This window comes from Bacillus rossius, chromosome 2 (genome assembly GCF_032445375.1).
Source record: "Bacillus rossius redtenbacheri isolate Brsri chromosome 2, Brsri_v3, whole genome shotgun sequence".
In the NCBI taxonomy this organism is placed as follows: domain Eukaryota; kingdom Metazoa; phylum Arthropoda; class Insecta; order Phasmatodea; family Bacillidae; genus Bacillus; species Bacillus rossius.
In genome coordinates, this window is record NC_086331.1 from 121,780,407 (window position 1) to 121,803,775 (window position 23,369).

At 36.6% G+C, this 23,369-nt stretch overlaps 1 protein-coding gene across 3 annotated transcripts in view; it reads left to right on the top strand.

The window, feature by feature from the left end:
• Positions 1-9,562, top strand: part of LOC134529716 (lachesin) — a 38,837-nt gene extending 29,275 nt beyond the window's left edge. Inside the window, exons 6-7 of one of the 3 annotated variants that reach the window (XR_010074680.1) lie at positions 4,870-5,091; positions 8,935-9,562. Coding sequence is in view for 1 of the 3 variants with exons in the window: in XM_063364088.1 (XP_063220158.1) it covers positions 4,870-4,987; positions 8,935-8,956 (140 nt within the window). In the remaining 2 variants the exon portion in view is untranslated. The remainder of the gene's footprint in view (positions 1-4,869; positions 5,092-8,934) is intronic. The other 2 variants (XR_010074681.1, XM_063364088.1) reach the window with 2 other exon arrangements.
• The last annotated feature ends 13,807 nt before the right edge of the window (positions 9,563-23,369 follow it).

Below are 23,369 nucleotides of genomic sequence, written 5' to 3' on the forward strand. Positions count from 1 at the left end.
CGAGGCAAGTCACGTGGTGAAGCACATGAGCTGTTGCATGGTCGCTGAGCAGACGTATCCAGGGCTACTGGAGATGAGATAGTCACTTGGTTCTGAAATATCAAGGAAAGTACTTGCACAGTAATTGGTCAAACAGTCAATTTTGCAATCCCTCTCCAATAATTATGGATTAGTCAGCCATCCGGCACTACATCATCATTACTTTATAAAAATCTGACATAAATTGGAACAGTTTTGTATGTAACAACGTTGCTACTGTGCCATGTTAACCATGAGTGACATATTGTTTACTCTGCAGCATTATGTTTGTATTGTATTGGTAAAGTGAATGTTTACAGAATTAAGTTTTTTTTTAAATAATTAACTTTAAGTATAATTGTCTTATAGAAAAATGGACACATTAGTGATTATATTTATCTGAATACAAATCAACCACAAATATAAGTTGATTTCCAAGTTTTAATACACACCGAAAAGTAAAAATTATAATTCATCATAAAATTGTTAGAACTTAGTTGTAACTGAATAACAGATAAATAACATAATTCTTTATACAGACTGTGCATGTAGGATACTATGAAAAACAAGTATGTTGCATACATAACATGAAGAAACAACCAAAATTATGCACTAGCATAAAGCTTATATTGCACAAGTCAACAAATTTTTAACTTTTTTGAAGTAACATTGATGAAAATAGCTGTATATGAAGTATTTTGTAGTTCTAAATGTGAAAATGATAAGCTTATTACTGTAACATGTACAGTTTTTGTGTTACAGGGGGTGGGTGGTGGGGGAAAATAAGATGACATATATTTAATCTAATATTTATTTAATATAAATATGTTCAACATGTCAAATCTATGTAAAGACATTACTAAGGATTATGTGAATAAATAATATATTACATGAGATTTCATACAGCAACAAAAACTGTCACTTCTTGTATTCTGTAGCATTGTCTCTTTTTAAAAACCAGCAGTTGTCGCCCAATGTAGATGGGTTTCAGCATCCTTGGTATCTTGTTTCCTTCATCCTGATGTCCTGGTGCAACCTCTCCTTGTTTGTCGCTTACTACACCCAAATTTTCCGGGAAAGAATCCAAATGTGAGTGTAAAACAAAACACTTCCAAACTGCCAATTCCTTTTAATTTAATTTTTCTTAAAAACAGGAATCACTTTGAAGTTTTATTTCAGGTCCAATAAAAATGCCTTCTTTTAGTTTTGCATCACATATTTTAGGAAATATTTATTTTAGGTACTTGTAACATTACCTTCTTTGTCCATGGCTTAAACAACATTTTTCATTAGTCCAAGCTTAATATAGAAATGGGGAAGAAGCACTTTTTTTTTTGGGTTAACAAGGGGGGTCATATTTTGTTTGAAGTACCAGATTCAAAAGAAGTTCTAAGAGGCCAATCTTTTTTACTGTAATGTTCTTTTTTGCCCTACTGTCCAATAGACACAAAAAACAGCAATACTTTATAAAAAAAAAACATTGAAGTCCTAGAAAATATTCCACTGATACTGCTCATATTTAACATGATAAAGGAATAGATGACTTTTTGTTTCCATTATGAATCAATACTGATTTTAGGCTGTATTTCAATAAATCTATGAAAATATGCTACTCTGAAGGTATATGTTCCATATTAAGCTATTTAATTAAAACATCAGTATCACAATAGACACACTGCGATCCTTCCATTTTATTAAAACCTGAAAATGTAACATTTAGTTTTCGGTAAAGTGAAACACTTAACATTTTTATCTAACAGGTTCCACTGTTGAAGTCTGGAACCAAGAAATTCCGATTTTTGTTTTGACAATCCCAGGTCATGTTTCAAATAATTTAAGTCATCCAAAGTTATTAAGTTGAGGTTCACTGGTAGTTGGTAAAAATGTTGGATCACAACTTTTTTTCTTAGGAAGTTGTGGATCATATCCTGATGAATAATTAAAATCACTGGAAAACATGTCCAGGATGAAAAGCACAATCAGTACCGGTAGTTTCTGGCTATGAGGAGCAGGCCTAAGTGCAGAAGGCAAATTTGGATACTGAATTTTGTCCCTTTGCTTTTTTAAATCCCTTCTGATACATAAGTAGCAGTCACTTACATGGTCAGTAGGTTCTCTCCACACCATGAGGAAATGCAAATGGCATCGATTTTTTCTTGCGATGCATCCACTGCATTAAATTATTGTGACAACTCACACAGCAAACATGAGGAGCCCAACTTCATCTTGATCTCCAAATTGGCACTTAAAATATAAAAGATAGGCTTTTTTGACTTTCTGGGATAAATATCTAGTTTGTGACTTAAAAAACCACCCGCATATACAGTAGAACCTAGTTTATTCATGATGGTCGGGACCGAGATAATCACGGATTACCGAATTTCACGGGCTAGCGATTATAAGCCCGGAATGTCTTGTCAAGCTTCTCAGACACGGGCGTGCAGCTGGGTTAAGGCCAAGGTCATGTGACGTAACATCTCCCGAGGCTTACTGCGCCTTGGCAGCAGATGGATAAAAATAGTAAACTCCCCATTATTTGTGTTAATTGGGACCCGCGGATGCCCAGATAATTGAAATCCTGTAAAAAAAAAAATAAACCCGGATAATTTGTTCACGGTAAGGGCCGTCTTCGAATTAGTGTCTCGGCTTAAAAAAAATACGGCACTGCCTAGCCATTAGCTCACGGTCATTTACTACAGCCGAAGAGAGAAAGATAAGATCGTGCTGACCTTGCACGTAAATTTTGGGTAGCCCCCCCCCCCTTCCCCCCCCCCCCCCCCCCTACACTCCTTTCTCCAGCCATGCCAGCCAGACACGTCACTCGCCAGGCGCCTGCCGTGCGTTGGCGGGCGGAAAGTAACTCAGCAGCACGTGAAACAACATTCAAACAAACGGGTAACGGGAAGCAGAAGTCAGGACATCTCCCTCAAGTTTAAAGAGTGACAAATGTGACAGCTGAAAGGGGGGCGACACAAAGGGTCGGTACAAACAGCGTTGCAGAGTTTGGCGGCCCGCGCGATGGCTTGCAGTGTTTGCCGGCCGCTGGCCGCCGGCCTGCGTGACGCTAATTTTAAGCGCTGACAATTTTTAATTCTCTTTTTTTTTCTGCACTTTTAAATCATCCCGGATTATCCGATTCCCGAATTAGCGCGTCATGGATTAACGAGGTTCTACTGTATAGCAAAACTTGTCGGCTGGATTTTGGCAGCATCAGCGACTAGAACTTGCTCTTTTATATAAAATTGACTTAAACACTTGACTATACTGTAAATAAGACAGGAACAAACTAAACAAAGAAAACATGTGACAGAAAAGTGATATAGATTAATCGAAAAATATTTTGTCAAACATGACATTTGGAAAGAAACATTTTTCCTCCCGCCCTATGAAATAGATTGATAAGGAAAATATGATTATATTAAGCATATTTTGAGATAAATTTTTGTTTTGAAAAGTTTTCCAAATACTAAGCATACAACTAATGTGTAAATGAGTTCAAATCAAAACGACCTCTCAAATATGAACTATAATCCTCTGATCAGTATGTACATATCATAGGGCAGGAGGGGCAGTGTTTCTTTCCAAAATGATGAGATATATCAATTAATCGTTACCACTTTTTCCATCTATAAAACTGCCCTTAAAGTTTGGTAGAATACTGTACAGTCTTTTCATAATTCCTAAATTTTCCAGTTAAAATCTGGTACAAATGTCAATGACTCCATGAAATAAAGGGATTAGCAGGTGCATCCATCTTGATTTTAGTTTTACCTGGCTTCCTCAAAAGCAATCCAGGCGATTGCTAGGACAGTCAAATCCTTTGCCAATGCCCTGACATGTATATTGTTTATCCCTTTTTAATAAATCTAATAAACTTGCTTTTGTAGAGGAGAATAAAAAATCTATTGGTAGTAATTATACTACTTTATAATAATAACATGGTATGGCTTATGTTTCATCTAAAATTATAAACAAAACAAGCATTCTAAGAAGTTTTCTTATGTTATATTATACTACTGTTGTCACTTAATGGTCACTGAGCGCTAATCTATTGTAGTTAATGGAAATGCAACTGTCAATATGATGAATGCTAGTTGTTGCATAGCAGGGAATCACTCTGTGTTTGATGGTGATATTAAACTGAAAATTTGAGAAGTTATACAACTATAGTTTTAACAAATGTTAAAAAAAAATTTTTTAATCCTACTGTTCAATTGTGTTGTGGAATTGTTGCTGCAATCTTATTTACATATGATCAAGTAAAACAACATTGAAAATTATGGCTCTTTGTGCATAATTTCTGTCCTGAACATTTGCCACTCTTTAATAAATCTATTTGAAACTTTTCATGCATAAAACAGAGTGCACCAATCTCGAGTATAACTCTGTTACAAGTTGCTAAAATAATTTTTCTTGTAAATGTTCATTTGTGTTCATAGAAATGTATCTGTAGTCACACTTTAATTTCTTCTTTTTCATTCATCACATAAATATTGTCGTAAATGGATAGACATAATTTTATAGTGCATGTTATTTAAGTGCTAGGGGATACTATATGTTTTCTATGTCATTTTCTGAACTTGCGATGGCTTTATGTGAATATGTTATCACTTCATTTGCATGAATTCTTTATCCCTCTATTATGCAGCTTTCCTATATTTGCAGATGATCACTTAAAATTTATTCTAGTGTAATATGGTTTGCATTTATATTACAAATGATACTTTTATGGTGTATGGTGACTGTTCTGTAACTAAATGTTGTGTGTACAACAGTGGCATATATTTTAGACGAGCTGATTGTTGCTTGATTTGTTTGTTGTTGCAACGTGAGCATTTTGGCTGTTTGCAGAAACCATAATCCCAGTGTGTCCGCCGGCCTGTGGGCAGGCGCGCTATGGGGATGCAGCGCAGATCACAACTAGCATGGCTCTAGTCCTGATCTCAGTACTGCTAGTTTTCCTGCATCGGTAGGTTGTCTCCTTGTAGCCAACTGTAACTGTAGCTGCATAGCTGTTGGTTCTGTGGCAAGTATTCCAGGTGATGGGCAATGGTAGGCAAATAAGATATCACGGTAAGTGTAGTTTATAACAGCATGCTCAGTTAAAGGAAAATATATACTCGGCACCGAAACTGCTGGTACTTAAGAAAGGATTGTTTCACGATATGTTCAGGCACGTAGTTGATCCTTGGTTATGCGGCAGATGTTTGTTCTTTTTATGTAATGCCGTTCATTGTTTTAAGTAAACTTTTCTGATTTAAGTTCAGATAGTTTCTGTTGTTGAATCCTAGTTGACACTTTCCTGTCTTCCTAGACCTTAGAGCCAACACAGCTGTTGTGGTATGCTGCTTATGGTTACTTCTGGCTGATGGACTGTGAACAAATATTTTATTATTATCTAACTTGAACTCTTTCATAATTAACTTTTGTAAACACACTCTGCGAACCAGAGACAGCACACCCGACCCGGAAAATTGGGAAAACTTTGAATTAGCAGTGAATTTTTTTTGTGCAGGAAAATCCATGAGAAACCTGTGAATTTTTGAAAGCCAACTGGAATTATCTGTTTGTCTAGCAAGTTGAAAAGAGCTTAGTTGGAAAACTGTGCATTGTGTCTACAAGCTGTGTCACTTTTTTTGAGCGCTGTGTACTGGCGAACCTCCGCAGCGGATGTAACACATGGCATGTGATATATGGTTGCCAGGGAATGTTTTGTACAGGGTGTGTAGCGGGGAGGGGGGGGGGGGGGCAGAGCCTTTGGCTCAATTCTTTCTTCTCTCTCGCTCTCTTTTTTATTTTTACTTCTGAAGATTTTTCACAGATGGCAATAATAAACAGAAACCATGACCGAAAACTAATACCGTGATTTGACACATGAAAGACTGGAGGATCTCAATTGCAAAATAAAAAAATAAAAAAATTACTTGAAAGAAACTAGACTTGTGGATGGTGCCATAAGTCTTTTTTCTCTCTTTTACTTCTTTGCAGCACACAGCTATCCCAAGGCAGTACAGCACTAAAGAACATAGGTATATCTGTTTATAAGATTGTACCATTACAATTAGTTTTTAGATATATTTGTTTTACAGCAATAATTAAGTGATTTTTTGATAGTAAATAGTAAAAAAAATATGTTGCACAAGTAGGGAGGTACTTTTACACCTCAAAATTAATAATTTGCAGGTTGCAGTGATTGAAAGGCTTTTATGAAGAATTTAACGCTAGGAACATGTTTTATCAAGCTCAGCAAAGAATACTAGTGAAAATTTTAATTGTTTATGTTGATAATTATTATTGCTACATGTAAGTTGATTTTATCTGTTTCAGCTGTTGAAGTAATTTTAGTTGTGCCCTTGTGCTTTGCTGTATTATTTATGTCAGCGCTGTCTTTTCTTATAATTTATCTGTTCTATCGTAGTTTTGACGACATACAAGATCTACTAAGTTAGGTTCAGGAAAAACAATTTTTTCACAGTTGTAACAAACTCTTGCAGGAATACTTTTAATTTCAAATTTTATTTTTTTAGATTTAATATTAAATCGTTAGTTTGGTTTTATTAGCTCTGAAGTAACCAGAATAGTTTGCTATATTTTTATTAACTTAGTAACTTTTCACAAAAATTGTGACAAAAACCTTATATATCCTAGAAAAAACCTTGAATTGGGTTTTGCCAAAAGAGTGGCCACCCTGATCATGCAAGTTTAGTATACAACGTTTATGGGTTTGGCTAATGTTTTATCAGAAGCCAAAATAAAAAAAATGCTACGAAGCCACCAAAAGAACTATAGGACTTTGAACATCTTCTGAGCAAAGTCTAGATTGTCTGCATTAAAGGAATTACTGGCCAATTGGCCAGACTTCTCAAGAAGCATGACATAGAAACAATTTTCAAACTCACAAACAAGATTGAGGGGTCCCTGATAGCAGTAAAAGACAAGACTCCAACCGAAAGGCTAGCCGGTGTATACAGGATTCATGTTAATGTGGCAAAGTGTATGTAGGACAAACTGGCAGGCAAATCATCACCAGCATTAAAGAATAACATAAGGTGGTACTAAATGCGATAGAATGACGTAAGGTGGTACTTACAGCGATAAAGTGACTTAAGGACAACACTTCCCATTACAAGAAATGATACATTCGAAAAGCAATAGAAATATTAAAACACCAATCAGATAGGGAGGATGGATACCATTTTAATATAATTTAGGAACCACTCTTTAGAAACCTCCAAATCAAGCTCTGCATTCAACAAAAGACAGATTGCCGTTGACTTTCCAGATAGCCCAGCCAACTGGAAGAGAAGAAGAGGCCACAGATTGGCCAGCAGCTCCAACCAATCAGGAAACACCCACCTCTCAGGCGAGAGTATTTAAAGGCAGGAGAACTTCCAAGACCTTTGGTATGAGACAGATGCCCTGTAGATGGAGACTGCAATGTTGACCCAAACATCTGTGAACTCTTTGCCTTCCCCTGAGCACAAAGATTTAACTGTAAGAAAACTAGCTACAGTATGGCTGAGTTACTAGCTCAACATCTTTACATATAATAGGACAATATTAAACCGTAGGACAATAATAAAAATTAAATAAATTTAAACAAGCAAAATCATTCATGTAAGCATTCCCAATTCTTTTTTTTTTTTCAATACAAGTCTGGAATGTAATATGTTTAGTAATTAAAACCATAATTAATTTAATTTACAACATTTATAATGAAAGTAATCACACTGAAATAATTAACTTTCAGTATAATGATTTTTTACCTACAAACCTCATTATGCAGTCATATGTGGACTACCAGCAAACAAATTTTTTGTTTCTACTGAAAGAAAGTTTTTCACTGATGTAAATGTTTTTACACAATGTTTGAGGTATAGGAGTCATTTTATTCCTCAAAGATTAATTTTTTCAGACCTAATCAAGGTTGTATGTTACCGTACTACTGCCACATTTTAATACTGGTCTCTTCATGGACTTGCCAGGCACAATTGATGTAATTCACTTGGAAGAGAAGCCTCAGTGAAACACACAGCTTGCAACATTTCAGTCTTTCTTTTGCTCTGTGCCATCTGGCTGTCTGAGACATGCTCCCTCTTCCTCAATTTACATCTTTAAATATAACATGTTCTGTTACAGATACATTCACATCATCTAAACTTTTATTATCTTCCCGTCGCAATAAAGCTAGCACTGTCGTCAAATCATTCATTTTCACTGTGATAGTCTAAGTTCTAAAGGTTTCGTAATATTAAGTTGGTTTGTAAAAAATTCTTATTTCATCCTGTATCCTTAATTGTGTTTTAAATATCTTATAAATGTTGTTAGTGTGACATCTTCATTTTAAATAGTCTATTTTTCCTGTTAAAAGGGTTGTTCCTTGCAGTTTTTCGTGGCTGCCTGACACCCTTAAGACGTGCATATCTGTATAGGTGAAAGTTTGAGCTGATTAAATGATAACAGGTGGTTGTTTTGAAATTCGTACCTGACTTGATCTTTATTCTTACAACATGAACTTTTACCAATTTCCCCCCCACCGCCTTTTCCTCTTTCAAATTTTACAGGTGTTGTAAATGTTTACGGACTTCTAGTTAACAAAGTAAACACTTATCTGTTAAAAATAAAATATTATGGTAACACTTACATACCTGTGTGTTGTTTTATGTATAGGTGATAGTATAATATGGTAAATGAGAATTTTTGTTCTTTCTTTCTGTCTGTGAATGCAGTAATTTCTCAAACTTGTTGTCGCTACAAATAGAGGTAGAATGATTAATAATTTGAAAATTTTAGGTGGGTACTAAAAGTTTTGGTTTGGGTAGCAATAGTTTTAATAATTTTTTGCAATTATGAAACAGTAAGGCATGAGTAGGGTAAAATATGTTAATAATGTTTCAATAAACTTTCTTCTTGCAGAAACTTCCATACCAAACATTAACTATCCTGGGCTGATCTGGGAGAATGGCGCCTGCAGTTTCAGAAACATTCCACTTCTGAGTATTGTTTTATTTGTTGCTGTTCTAGCTAATTATTTTTACTTTAGTATGGCCAAATAATTTTTTCTACTGTATTATTTATGTGAATGTACAGTTGTTAATAAATATTCCTTTATTTTTGTAGTACCTGTAAGATGGGAGGAGCTGGTGATTATTGAAATGAAAGAAGGGATCATTCTCTTTAACATTTATGTGTGACATTGAATAGGGGTTGTGTACATTCAAATTGCTACTAGTTATTTAGACATTTTTATTTACAAACACATCACTTTATTCATATAAATTTTTTGAAAATTGATTTTCTTTTTTACCTGTTTCATACCTGTAGTCAAAAAATATTATGTTTGACATGAATATATTTTTAATTGTGTACTTGTTTAAACTCATGTTATTTCAGATTTTCAATGGCTTTTATATTCAATGGTGTTTTTATATTAATTTTTTTTTTAATTTGCATGTATTTGCATTGTACTTTCAGGGTATTTTGTTTTTAGTGTCAATGTACTAAGTATAAACCTGCATTGTTAATTAAAAATTAATAGTTTTCTCTTGGTTGTGATTACTGATTACACAAATACAGTAAATCCTGGGAGGTAATGACATTTTCAATTTAAAGGTGAAGCAAGACTTAAAACTAAAAATAATATTTAAATAAGTAGGTAGTTTACTAAATTCAGTGAGTTGTATGGGTATGTTTGCATTTATTTAGGATTTAAAGTAATTGTGAATTTATTCATTGAAACATGAATGTCATGTAATACATCCTTTTTTTAACTATTAAGAATATATGTATATATTTGAAAGTTTTTTTTATGGACAAAAATGTGACTGTTTCATTTCAGTAGTTAAATACTGAAACCATAAGGACATGCAAACACATGGAAATATAAAAGATATTTAGGTTGTTGCATTCACATTCGTACATATACTAGAACCTTCTTTATCTTCCTTTTATTTGAAACTTGTTTCTGTGGTTGCACATAATATTTTGTGGCATAAATTTTCCTCATCACTTATTTATAGTATTTGTCCTAATCCCATGGAAAGTAGAAAATAGAGTTTTCTCTTAAGTTTTTCAATCTAGTTGACTAAACAAATGTGTATCATGTCAGCTTGATTTTGCTTGTCCACATAGCTTGCAAATCCTTTGCTGCATTTGAGTACAGATTTTGTCAAAGGTAGTTTGAAGAAAATAAATTATGCTTTTGCTACTTATTTAATAAGTTCATGGTTACTCATAAAATATTTCTGATGTTTAAAGTAGCAAAAATTTGTCTAGTCATCATTTTTTCTGGCTATAAAGAAAACTACTGCAAGAAGGCGGGAATCATAAATAATTTTCATTTTTATGTCATTTATACTTGTAATTAAATTGTACCGAAGTCATGTCTGTATATGAAATATATATTCATAACATTGGTAGATTAGGTAATAATGAGTGAAACAGAGGCAAAAACAACGATTTTTATCATTTTGGTCTCTAAATTTGTTTCAGCTTCGTGCAGAAATAAAGTAGACCCACCCCTTCGAAGTAACACCTTAATTTCTTTCAGGAAAACAGTGCTAATTAAATTTTTTTATTCCTTACGAGTGTATGTTAATCAAAAAATCTTTATCTTTTTAAATAAGATCAGCGTAGGCCCTATCTGGTGACAGCCCCCTGGTAGTAACCACATGCGATCTCTCTACCAACATAACTTGCGTGCATGTTCACAATTACTGTGGATTTATTTTTTACACCCACTAGATATTACATTTTCTGCATAATGCTATTACACAAATTTGCCACATTTTACACTCCTGGTGTGTTAATTTTCCATTGATTATATTCGGTAGGATTTTTATTTTGTCTAAGGATAAAGACCTTGCACACATACCATGTTTTATTGCATAATCATTGCACCTGTATTTTAGGGCATCAAAATTTTAAGAAAATTTTTTTTTCTTCGCATAAACGTTTCATGATTTTTTTGGTCCCATTGTTAGATTCCGAGTACTTTGTGTAAGTAGTTTTCCTGTATAAAATGGGGTATTTTAAAGTTGAAATCTAATATTCATTCAGATACTACTGCTTACTTATTTAATTAACAGAAATACAAAGTTGTCTGATGTGTAAATTTTCTTTTAAAGATGTTTTCAAATGTTATAATCTTTATCTATTCGTCTTTGTCGCCGCTGTATACTGCTTCTAAAAATGTAGCCAGCGCTAGTTAGCATCATTCATGTTTGGTTATGTTTATTCCCGTATAGAGCACGCGCACATAGTCGAATATTGTGATAGAACACCGATTTCAACAACGTGCGCGCTCTGTATTGCCGAGTTAACTACATTTGATAGCCCGCACTCTTTCGTGGTAAGTGTGTACTACGACAATAGTTTTGCGTTAATTCCAGCTCATGTTCTGGTCACAGTTTTTGTTTTTCTATTTAAAGGTGAACAATATTTTTTTGCAGGACTTATTTATTTAAATTGTTTGGCATGCTTTTGTATACTCTACTTTTTAAATAAACGTACTTTTAGGTTTTGGTGTTTAAGAATAACTTCACCTAACAAAAAACTGCTTTTTTTTTCGCATAAAAATCGCACCCCTACTTTTCAAACTTGATTTTAGTATAAAATGTGAAACGATTATGGGATAAAACACTGTAATATAAATTATTAAATTTACTCTGCTGGAAAATAAAGTTTTTTTTTTTTTTTTCGAGAGACACGCCAAATGACCAAACTAAATAAACAAGACTTAGGAATTAAATTAATGCATCAAACCATGTATGGACCAATTTCAGGCTCTTTATTGGATTGTTTGGCCTCTATGTAAGAGCTCAGTGCACAGAAGTTTATTCTACTGCGTGTGATTCAATGGTACTATTTTTTCTTCTTAATTTTGTAGGTTGCAGTGTTTTTTTAGAACCTATTGTATTGAACAAAAAAGTTGTGTCTGTTGTTTTTATTTTCAAGTAAGACTTAATATACAAATGACCAACATGGATATTTTACTATCAATTCATAAATTTTTTCTATTAGTTATCCAATATTAAACTATCTAATTAAATTAGATAATCTCATAAATGTAACAAAGCATATTGATACATATGTTTTTGTTGCATTTTTATATTAGTTTTTTTATAATTGAATTTAAAAAGTCCAGTTTTTTTAGACTTTTAATTTTGTGTTGTATGGTAACACTGGAAATCTTATGCTTAACCTTAATTGCTGTCATTAACCTCAGTGTGGAGATATTATACTCAAGTATTGTAGTATGGTCATATCACTCTTCTCCCACTGAGGTGACTCATGTCTGATTCTCAGTACGATCAAACCTATGATTTTGGCATTGGGAAATATGGAAATGTATTGTTTTTTCTGCATCCTCATTTTGGTCATCCTTGCAGTAAAAGTTTGTTATCTCAAAATTATTTATCAAATTTTTAGATAATATTTAGTTTACATTAACATAATAAAATTGATACTGTGCTTACTAAGAGAGTTACAAATTTTAAGTCCTTCTATCCTATTTTATCCATCCCTTGAGCTAAAATTTTTGGTACTAATTTAGGAGATATAGTTTTTTTAAATGGATGCAATATTTTTAATATTATTGTTTGTATAGAGATTTTTCAGTTTTTTAAAAAAAATATTTCCCATTTATACCCCTTATGCTTGATTTCGCCCATAAATAAACTTCACAGATTTTTTAATTATTTTGTGAATCAATTTGGAAATAATTTGTGCAAAATTACAACATTTATCATGTAAATAAAAAGTATTATATAATTATTTGAACTTATGAGTTGTTGATGGTTGTGGGTCTTAAGGGCCATGATACTAAAAACTAAGTAGAATTTCCAGAAGTTCCACCATGTAAACGACTGCTTGCTTCAAAATCTACCTCAAATGTCAAATTAGTTGGAATCCTTGAGTCGTAATAGAGCCATTGGAACACTCGAAAACTTTTTTATGATCTGTAATAATTTAGACTGTAAGTTTATATTTTTATAATCACTGTATGCATATAACAGATTTTGATTGTACACACATTGTACAATAAATGCTGTTTGTAATACTGAATTGTGGATGTGATTTAAATGGTAAAAAATTTTAGTGTATAGGAAATGTAAATAATCATGTATACAAATTTGTGGAAATGTATGCTTTTAATGCACTAACTTGAACTTCAAATTAATTATTGATTCAAATTCTTAGAATGAAAAAATATATGGTTTTTCTTTTAATAAATTTTATCAATACTTAAGTGTTAACATTTTAACATTAATGCAGGTGGTAATGTCTGAATTAACCCAAGTTCTTAAATGTATAGGAGATTTTTTGTCTTGAATACGGTGTTAATGGGTTGGTGCAAAAAAAGGCTATATTTCCAAGTTTGCTGGATATGCTGTGCTCAGTGGACGTAAGCTAGTAACAAGTATATCAGCAATGTAATCTCTCTTTGTCATTTCATTATCAATATCTCTAAATGCAAGAGCTATAGTAATAATCTCAGTTACATTTACAGAAATGCTTTCACTACTTTTTGTAAATTTTTTATACATTAGGAAAAATTGCTGTTACTATACTACTATATAATTTTTAATAAACTGTGATTTTTAATGGTTTAGTACTTATTACTTTTTGTTATTTAAAAAAAATTCTTGAACATATTTACTCTTAAGATGGTCAGTTTTCCATTTCTTGTGACACACATTCCAACATATGGAATTACATTCTCTTCCAGTCAATTTCTACATTGACTCATTACATCGCTTTGCTGAAAGCTGGTTTTCTTACCCTCATTTTCAGGGATTTTTTCCCATATGCATAGTTAGAGTAAAATGTAATCATAGTTAACAGTGATTGATATAAGAGTTTGGGGGGAGGGGGATTTTTTAAAAAAAAAGTATAAGAAATTAAATATACGTATTAAAAAAACATTACTGTTGCCACTAACATACTGACATATAGGTCTACAGTGGCAGCCGTTGGCGACGTAGCTTCTCGCTCAGTCTTCACTGATATTTTGCAAAAAAATTTCATAACTTCCCCCCCCTTTTGCATCCACCACTGTTAGTGAAATATCTTATATATGTGAATGTGATGAGACTCAAATGCAAAACAAGGCCAACATCATTCATTTCTACCTTTAATGAAGAGAAAAAAATTGTTAAGTTTCATGATATAGGAAATTTATATTATATCAGTATTTCACTGCTCTATTCTACTCACCCAGGGACCTACACTTTTGATAGGTAAGAAACTTCATTCTGGTATTCTTATATTTTTCTTGAAAGTTTTTGTGTTTCTTTGGACTCTACTTAAATAAACTACTCAAATAATTAATTTAATTCTGCTCATTAGATATTTCAAACCAACGACAAAGGTTAACTTTCTCCGACCACTTGGGTAGAGCGGACTTTACCTAAACTGGAAGTAGAATGCAGGCTTTTTCTGCCAAAGTCTAATAAACGATCTTGGATTTCAAGGTTCAGCCACATCAAAGTGGTAGATTGTACCGACGTTTCAGTCTACCTTGCAGCAGGCGTCTACAGGGTTGAGAAATCAACTGAGAGCTATAAAATGGTAAGGCTCTATTTATACTGCCAAGGTCTATGTGGGTCTTCTTCAGGCGGCCTATCACGAGCGAGAAGCCTCTTATCATATTGTCGCCTCTTCTCATTACATAGTGTGGCTTCGATCCCATCCCCTTTTCTTTTTTGTGGGAATGAGTGCTGTGAATATTGTAATTAGCTTTTCAAAGCATTGAAATTAGTTTATTTAAATTGTTCGCAGCTCCAGACATTGGCAATAGGGAGTAGCTGCTACCAAACTAAAGAAACAGAAATCAGTATTGGCCTTGTAAATCTCTTATATGTGTACGGATTTTGTTTGTAAAATAAAATTGTAATTGACACTGCACTCCCCGCTAGTTGTTTTATAAGATGTTGAGGTTAGGTTAACCTCTCCCCAACAAAAATTTGAAATACTTAACCTCCCCGGTTATTTAACAATTTTTTTATATTTTTGGTAGGATCTACCCATTACATAGTACAGATTCAGAAATTTTTGTGGTATAATTTTTTTGTACATAGTTTCCATCAATTTTCTAACTGACCATAATTTTCATTGAATTAATATTAATACAAAGCATTTCAAGAAGAACGCCTATTTATTTGTCTTTAAAATTGAAAATTATGTCCCACAGTTGAAATTGTTTTTCACATAATATAATCACATAAGCTCATCTGCTTGGAGTGAACGAGGCAACCTTTGAAGACAGCATTGTTGAGAAGTGCTGCTTTCTGAAATAACAACCAAAGGACAGCAACACTTCCAAACAAGCTAAACGACTACACTCCAGGGCAGCTCACACATTACCTAACATTTACTTTAGATGTTGAGCCAACATCCATTTCTGTAACATCCAGTTCTGTAACATCATTAATAGGCATTACTCTATGTTTAAAACAATAAATGTCAATACTAACAAGAAATTATTTTTTTATCCTTCTAGCTTTATCTCTGTGGCTCTTTTACAAATAAGTTTGGGTATTTATTTTACATTAAAGTACAATGGGCCAAAATAAAACAAAATCTTTAATGGCATAGTTTTAATCAACAGTCAAAATTTTTTTTAAATACTCAAATGATAGGGAGGTGACTATGGATTCAAACTTTTGAAAACTTAAAACTAACCTCATAATTAACCCAATAGAACAACATGTTTCCACCCTCAAAACATTCTAAAATGAGGAACCTGGCTTGGAACTACAGGACTAACTCGAGGATTTGTTCCGTGACAACAGGAGACTGCACACACAGCTCTGCATCCTAGTACAATTCATCCTTTACGCCCTCATTTTCTGTACAATGGTATAAGAGTAAAAGGTCACTATACATAACTTACCCTTTCATTAAATCTTCTTTTCTTCTTTATACAGCCATGCTGCTCTCCAACAGCATCTCTTCATGCTGCTAATATGGCTAAACCATGAAAACAAGAACGCCACTTACAGGCTGGGGGAAACACTCTGGCTCCCTTAAAGAAAACTAAGTCTAATCTTCTTCAGCAGCTGTAAACTGGGATTATTTGGGGTACCAAATAATTCTACATGACCACACAACCATCAAGTCAAAACAGTTCACTCAATGCAACATCTCATTAGAGGATCCATCACAAATAAAATCACGTGTCTAAAACATGTCCAGCAGGTCCCACCGATGCTTGATAAAATCTTGTCCAACTCCACACACTTCACTGAAGACTTCTGTTAAAGGTGCTGTGTTCCCAGTATGTCATGTTAGGAAGGTAAGGGGTGAAAGTGGCCGGCACCCACCACATCCCAAAAGCCTAAACCAGACATGTTGACGACCTGCCACATTCTGCTGTTTGTTGACAATGCGGTTGATGATGAAGGCATCAACTAGCTTTAATTACGGACCTGCGAGCTAGTCCGCAGGTCGAGCAGAGACCTGAACTCAAGGCATGGCGTCGCCACTTAGCCAGCAGACGGCAGGTAATGAATGCACAGAGATACCCCCAACTTTTATAGCCACCAGGAACTTTATGCTACGCAATTATGGCTTACATAAAATAGAAAGATGGTGTGGCCGGCAGGGCCACATTTTTACTTGTAATTTATTTTTGTTTCTGGTCTCTAGTTTTATATGGGTTTTTATTTCACGTATTTTTACGCTTTTTTAATAAATGTTAATTTATCTGTAAATTTTTTTAATTATATTTGTTTCTGTTAATTAGTTATACGCAGTTTGGTAGCTATCGATTATGAGTTTAAGAATATCGATTGTGTTTCACGTAAATACCACTTGGTGAGCGCCCGGCGGTTGGCTGATGACGTCAGACATTCGGCTTGCCGGGAAGAAAAAATCAGCTGGGCCGGCGAGAGAGTTTGTGCCGAGCGACCGTCGAAGACAGAGCCATGTGACGGCGCGGACTGGTGTGCCGGACGGCAACGGGCGACGAAGAGTATTGGGTTGGAGGCTCCACGATGGGTGACAGGGCAAATGGATTGCCCTGTGGTACAGAAGAAATCAAGGTAAAGAGAGGCCGCGATTTTGATTTTTACCCTCGTGGTGCTGCACTGGTTTTTGGCAAACCTAGTGAACTGTGTATTTTCCCATACTAAATTTTATTTGGACGGAACTTTTATTAGCCTGTTTGGTGAAGAGGCCCATTTGTTTCACACGTTGTTCCAGTGTGGGATTTTTTAATAAGGTCGCCCGTTTGCCTGTAGTTGCCATAAAAGTATAAGTTTGGAAGAAACGAACATTTTGCAATTTGTTTTTGAGACTTTGTCTTCGGAATTGGCATACTTAAAGTTGCATTTAGCTAATATATCAGCTTGTGCAGTATTATTAAAAGTATGCGATCGGTATTGGACTACATGCGCAGCCTGATGTTGGTTGGTGCGGCCATTCTACGTTTTTATGAAATCATTGGCAAGTTAATAAAGAAGTAAGACTTTGTTTGAAGCTGATGATAAATACTTCTGTGGTAACATGGTTATGTTACGTGAAGAGTTTTTGCTACATTTCCCTTAAAAATAAGATATTTTTTTTTCGATCATCGTTCACGCCTTTGTGAATTCGTACCTATGGCCCGGCGTGGCATTAGACTCTGGAGTTGGTGAGGAAGGTCAGGAAGCCAGCGCACGCCTAGGATATTAACTTTGTTTTTTTGGCAAGTCTTTAGCAACGAACATCTGAAGAAAGACTAAACCGTTGATTGAGAGTTTAAGAACTTTATTTAAATAAATTTTTTGTACTTCAGTTTTATTATTGTAATATTTTTTTATATATTTATATATTATATTGATTGTCTTGTTTGATTTTTGGTATTAGGGCAGTCAGTATATTTTGATATTTTATAGTGGCCACGCCTCACGCCCTTATATATTTTTATACTTGTTGTTATCAGTATTTATATTTTTACGATTTTTTAAAGGTTATTGTTAGTATCGCAAATGGGGATAAGATGCTGCCATTATTAACGTCAGCTTTTGTAACTAAGCTTGTATGGTTATGTATAGTAAAAATTATTTTTGCAAATTTCTATTTTTTAATAACATACGTCCAAAGTCTTGCCTCTTGTTTGTTTAATGGTTACTCTACTATTATATCCTTTGAATTTTTTTGGCCTGACCCCTGGGCAGTGGTGTGGGGAATTTATATTGTTTAGCTTTTTATGCCTGGTTTTAATATTTATTTTTTCCCTTCGCGCCCAGAGTGAGTCGGGGACGCAACCCCTCTTCCAATTAAGGAGGAAGAAGGGTTACAACCTGCGCCACTCTGCTAGGCAGAGACTTTGGACTTTTGCGATTTTGCTGACTTTTTTTGATTTTTTTAATAATGGCAGTTTCTTGGATTTATAAACTTCCCAAAGAACAGGTTTACGCTAATTTGCAAGCTGCGGGAGCAGGATCAGCACCATGAATTTTAGTGGTCTTTTAGATTTCCAGTGATGGTTTTGATTTTTTTCCTGTGAGGTTATTGTTTTTATAGTTCTTTGCTTTAGTTTGCAACCTTTAGTTATTGATTATTTTGAGAGAGAAGGTTTTGTCTAATACGTTTCGGTCTTGACTTTGGAGCTTGTTTGTTTTGTTTTGGCATACTTAGATCCCGTTTGTTCGGTTTGTGAGTTTTGTTTGTCTTTTCCGTTACTTGTTGGAAAATCCTTCTCTTGTTGTTTTTTTTTTTTTTTGAGCGTTGAAATTTTGACTGAGGCTTTGGAGGCAAGTTTTCCTTGTTGCAGGTTTGTTTGTTTGAGTTTGGGCTGGTTTGTTGGATTAGAAGTTTTTGAGAATACTTTGTCTCCAAGTCCAAGGTTTTTTTTTTGACGTTTTAGTTTTTTAAGGTTGCTGTTTAAATTTTTTTTTTGTTCAAGGCGGAGGTTGTGGCCGGCAGGGCCACATTTTTACTTGTAATTTATTTTTGTTTCTGGTCTCTAGTTTTATATGGGTTTTTATTTCACGTATTTTTACGCTTTTTTAATAAATGTTAATTTATCTGTAAATTTTTTTAATTATATTTGTTTCTGTTAATTAGTTATACGCAGTTTGGTAGCTATCGATTATGAGTTTAAGAATATCGATTGTGTTTCACGTAAATACCACTTGGTGAGCGCCCGGCGGTTGGCTGATGACGTCAGACATTCGGCTTGCCGGGAAGAAAAAATCAGCTGGGCCGGCGAGAGAGTTTGTGCCGAGCGACCGTCGAAGACAGAGCCATGTGACGGCGCGGACTGGTGTGCCGGACGGCAACGGGCGACGAAGAGTATTGGGTTGGAGGCTCCACGATGGGTGACAGGGCAAATGGATTGCCCTGTGGTACAGAAGAAATCAAGGTAAAGAGAGGCCGCGATTTTGATTTTTACCCTCGTGGTGCTGCACTGGTTTTTGGCAAACCTAGTGAACTGTGTATTTTCCCATACTAAATTTTATTTGGACGGAACTTTTATTAGCCTGTTTGGTGAAGAGGCCCATTTGTTTCACACGTTGTTCCAGTGTGGGATTTTTTAATAAGGTCGCCCGTTTGCCTGTAGTTGCCATAAAAGTATAAGTTTGGAAGAAACGAACATTTTGCAATTTGTTTTTGAGACTTTGTCTTCGGAATTGGCATACTTAAAGTTGCATTTAGCTAATATATCAGCTTGTGCAGTATTATTAAAAGTATGCGATCGGTATTGGACTACATGCGCAGCCTGATGTTGGTTGGTGCGGCCATTCTACGTTTTTATGAAATCATTGGCAAGTTAATAAAGAAGTAAGACTTTGTTTGAAGCTGATGATAAATACTTCTGTGGTAACATGGTTATGTTACGTGAAGAGTTTTTGCTACATTTCCCTTAAAAATAAGATATTTTTTTTTCGATCATCGTTCACGCCTTTGTGAATTCGTACCTATGGCCCGGCGTGGCATTAGACTCTGGAGTTGGTGAGGAAGGTCAGGAAGCCAGCGCACGCCTAGGATATTAACTTTGTTTTTTTGGCAAGTCTTTAGCAACGAACATCTGAAGAAAGACTAAACCGTTGATTGAGAGTTTAAGAACTTTATTTAAATAAATTTTTTGTACTTCAGTTTTATTATTGTAATATTTTTTTATATATTTATATATTATATTGATTGTCTTGTTTGATTTTTGGTATTAGGGCAGTCAGTATATTTTGATATTTTATAGTGGCCACGCCTCACGCCCTTATATATTTTTATACTTGTTGTTATCAGTATTTATATTTTTACGATTTTTTAAAGGTTATTGTTAGTATCGCAAATGGGGATAAGATGCTGCCATTATTAACGTCAGCTTTTGTAACTAAGCTTGTATGGTTATGTATAGTAAAAATTATTTTTGCAAATTTCTATTTTTTAATAACATACGTCCAAAGTCTTGCCTCTTGTTTGTTTAATGGTTACTCTACTATTATATCCTTTGAATTTTTTTGGCCTGACCCCTGGGCAGTGGTGTGGGGAATTTATATTGTTTAGCTTTTTATGCCTGGTTTTAATATTTATTTTTTCCCTTCGCGCCCAGAGTGAGTCGGGGACGCAACCCCTCTTCCAATTAAGGAGGAAGAAGGGTTACAATGGTAAATCTGGTAAAACTGTTTTTATTGACATGTATCAGTCGTACACGGTGCTGCTGTCATGGCTTTCATTATGTCTAAAGCCTGAGCTGGGTGCATCACGTCTTACAAGTAGTACGGTTGCGACTATTCTTAAGGAGTTTTGCTGTAGATTAATTAAGGGCCCTCTGGCCTTATGACTTATCTAGTGATGAGCAGGCGCTATTACGATGCTGCATTGAATTGAAACATGGTTAAATGTTACACAATTTACAAACATATGCTAACGTTTACACTGTTATACACTTACACATGACGTCGTCCGACCGATGACCATCCCTAAGCCCGACCTGCAACCGCCAGTATACTCTCCCGCTAACGGAACGCACCCCTGGCCGTGGCCCACCCGAGTCGAGCGAGCCACCGAGCCGAACGGCCAAACCAGACAGTATTATTATAAAGCACACTAAATCCGAGTGGACTAGAGACGAACCACACCCATTCCCCCCTCAAACAATTAATTACGAATTTTGCGACCTTAAAGTCTCTTCCAGACGCAGTCATTTAGTTTTTAACGTAATGAGGTCAAGCTTGGCGCGGCAGGGGCCGACGCGCCACCGGATGCCATGCCAGTTCCGCAGTTCTACTCGACTCGCGGACCGGGACGGACCTACGTCCCACGGAGAGACCACAACCATTGTCTTCATCGCAAGTAACGTCCGGTAAATATAGTCATTTAGCATAAACCAAACCTTTTTCTATTCACCTCTCCGTGCGTGCCCGGTCCGTTTTTACGGTTCAGGACCTAATCCGACCGCGTAAACGTAAAGACGCCCCGCACCACACCTGGTGCGCAGGGTCGTTCTTCAGCATACGGCACGGGCCGTCTCCCGCAAACCACAGAACTTTCTTAAGGCCACGCGCCTTCGCGCGGACCACAAACCCGCAAGGGAAACTTCGCCAAGTTTAGTGGCGGTGCGTGTACCACCCAGTGGGCACGGCACCCGCGTAGAAACAATCGCTTACGGGACTGGCCGACTCCAGTCACCCACAAACTCTGTGTGCCACGTCATTTGTGCGCGCCTAATTTTCATTAAGGGTACTTTGTTAACGTAATTTTGCGCCACGTCATTTGTGCGCGCTTAATTTTCATTAAGTGTACTTTGTTAACGTAACTTTGCGCCACGTCATTTGTGCGCGCCTAATTTTCATTAAGTGTACTTTGTCAACGTAACTTTGCGCCACGTCATCTGTGCGCGCCTAATTTTCATTAAGTGTACTTTGTTAACGTAACTTTGCGCCACGTCATCTGTGCGCGCTTAATTTTCATTAAGTGTACTTTGTTAACGTAACTTTGCGCCACGTCATTTGTGCGCGCCTAATTTTCAATTAAGTGTACTTTGTTAACGTAACTTTGCGCCACGTCATTTGTGCGCGCCTAATTTTCATTAAGTGTACTTTGTTAATGTAACTTTGCGCCACGTCATCTGTGCGCGCCTCTCTTGCATCAAGTGTACTTGGCCTGCATACTGTTACCCGAGAAACCAGTGCCACGAAACATTGAACATATACCGGCCTGCACCCCGCTACGGACAAGTAGCCCTCAGGGGCATGTCTGTGCTCAGTAATTGTATGGTGTGACGTCAATCCCGTGAATAAAGGCACGTCGCTACTACGGCAATCCCACGCATTCTTCTTTAACGTAAATTCCCAAGCAATACCGCCGACGGTTCTAGCGGACCACGCTGGGGCAACGAACCACGAACCCCCATTGGTTAGACACCGAGCTAGCCTGGCGCCCTCCCGGAACATAAAACGTTAACCAGACCAGCCACCCCGCTAGAACTCGCGCCCGGACTCGAACACGAGACCGCGGCTGACGGCAAATGGCGCCCCTGCGTGTGGCAAAATTTTAAGCAAAAAACGTGAAAATTGAGCAAACGGCAAGAAAACGGCCATCTTGGACGCACCAAGAGCGGCGGACAAAGGATCCATCAACCCCCACCCCCAGCGCTGACATTCCAGCAGAGCGTGCGACGCAGGCGAGCGACGTCACAGCCCAGCGGCCACCCCCAACCCCTCTCCACTTCCGCACCATCCCGCTTTCTCTTTCGCGTGAAGGGCCGAACACCCTCACCCCCCCCCCCCCCCGGTTTCAATCCTCCACCCGTCCGCTTTGTGCGGCTGTCCGGGCGCTCTCGGCCATCGCCTCACACGCCCATCCGCACCCCCGCCCGCGCCGCGGCCATTCTCGGCCTCCGTTTTGTGCGGCTGTCCGGGCACCTGCCCAGCCGGCGAGCGCGACCCCGCGCGCAGACTTGCACAGCGCGCACAGAGCCGCGAGTGAAAAACACGAATCGACACAGCTGAACACGCACGATAACAAGAGATGTATGCAGATGAATGCAGCGGGTGTTACCACCTCTACCCGAGATGGTACTTAAACGGCAGGATCGCCGCGGGGTACGAGTGTGGCTATTGTCAAGAGTATCGCACATACGGGATGACGATGTGTGGAAACCTGTCGTGTCCCGGAGGAAGTAGCAGGGGCTACCACTGCGACGAGTGTGCCAGCCTATGGCATCGTGACTGCACCAACGAGCGTGAAGGGACTTTGAGGCGCGAGTCCTTCACGTTCACGTGCGCGCGATGTACCGCAGAACGAGCCACCCAAGTGCAGTATCCGGAAGCAACGCCAATAATTCCTCCCCTACGATACGCCGCGACGATTCACGACATCGAGACGCCACTCACGCAGACGCATGACATATCACAAACGCA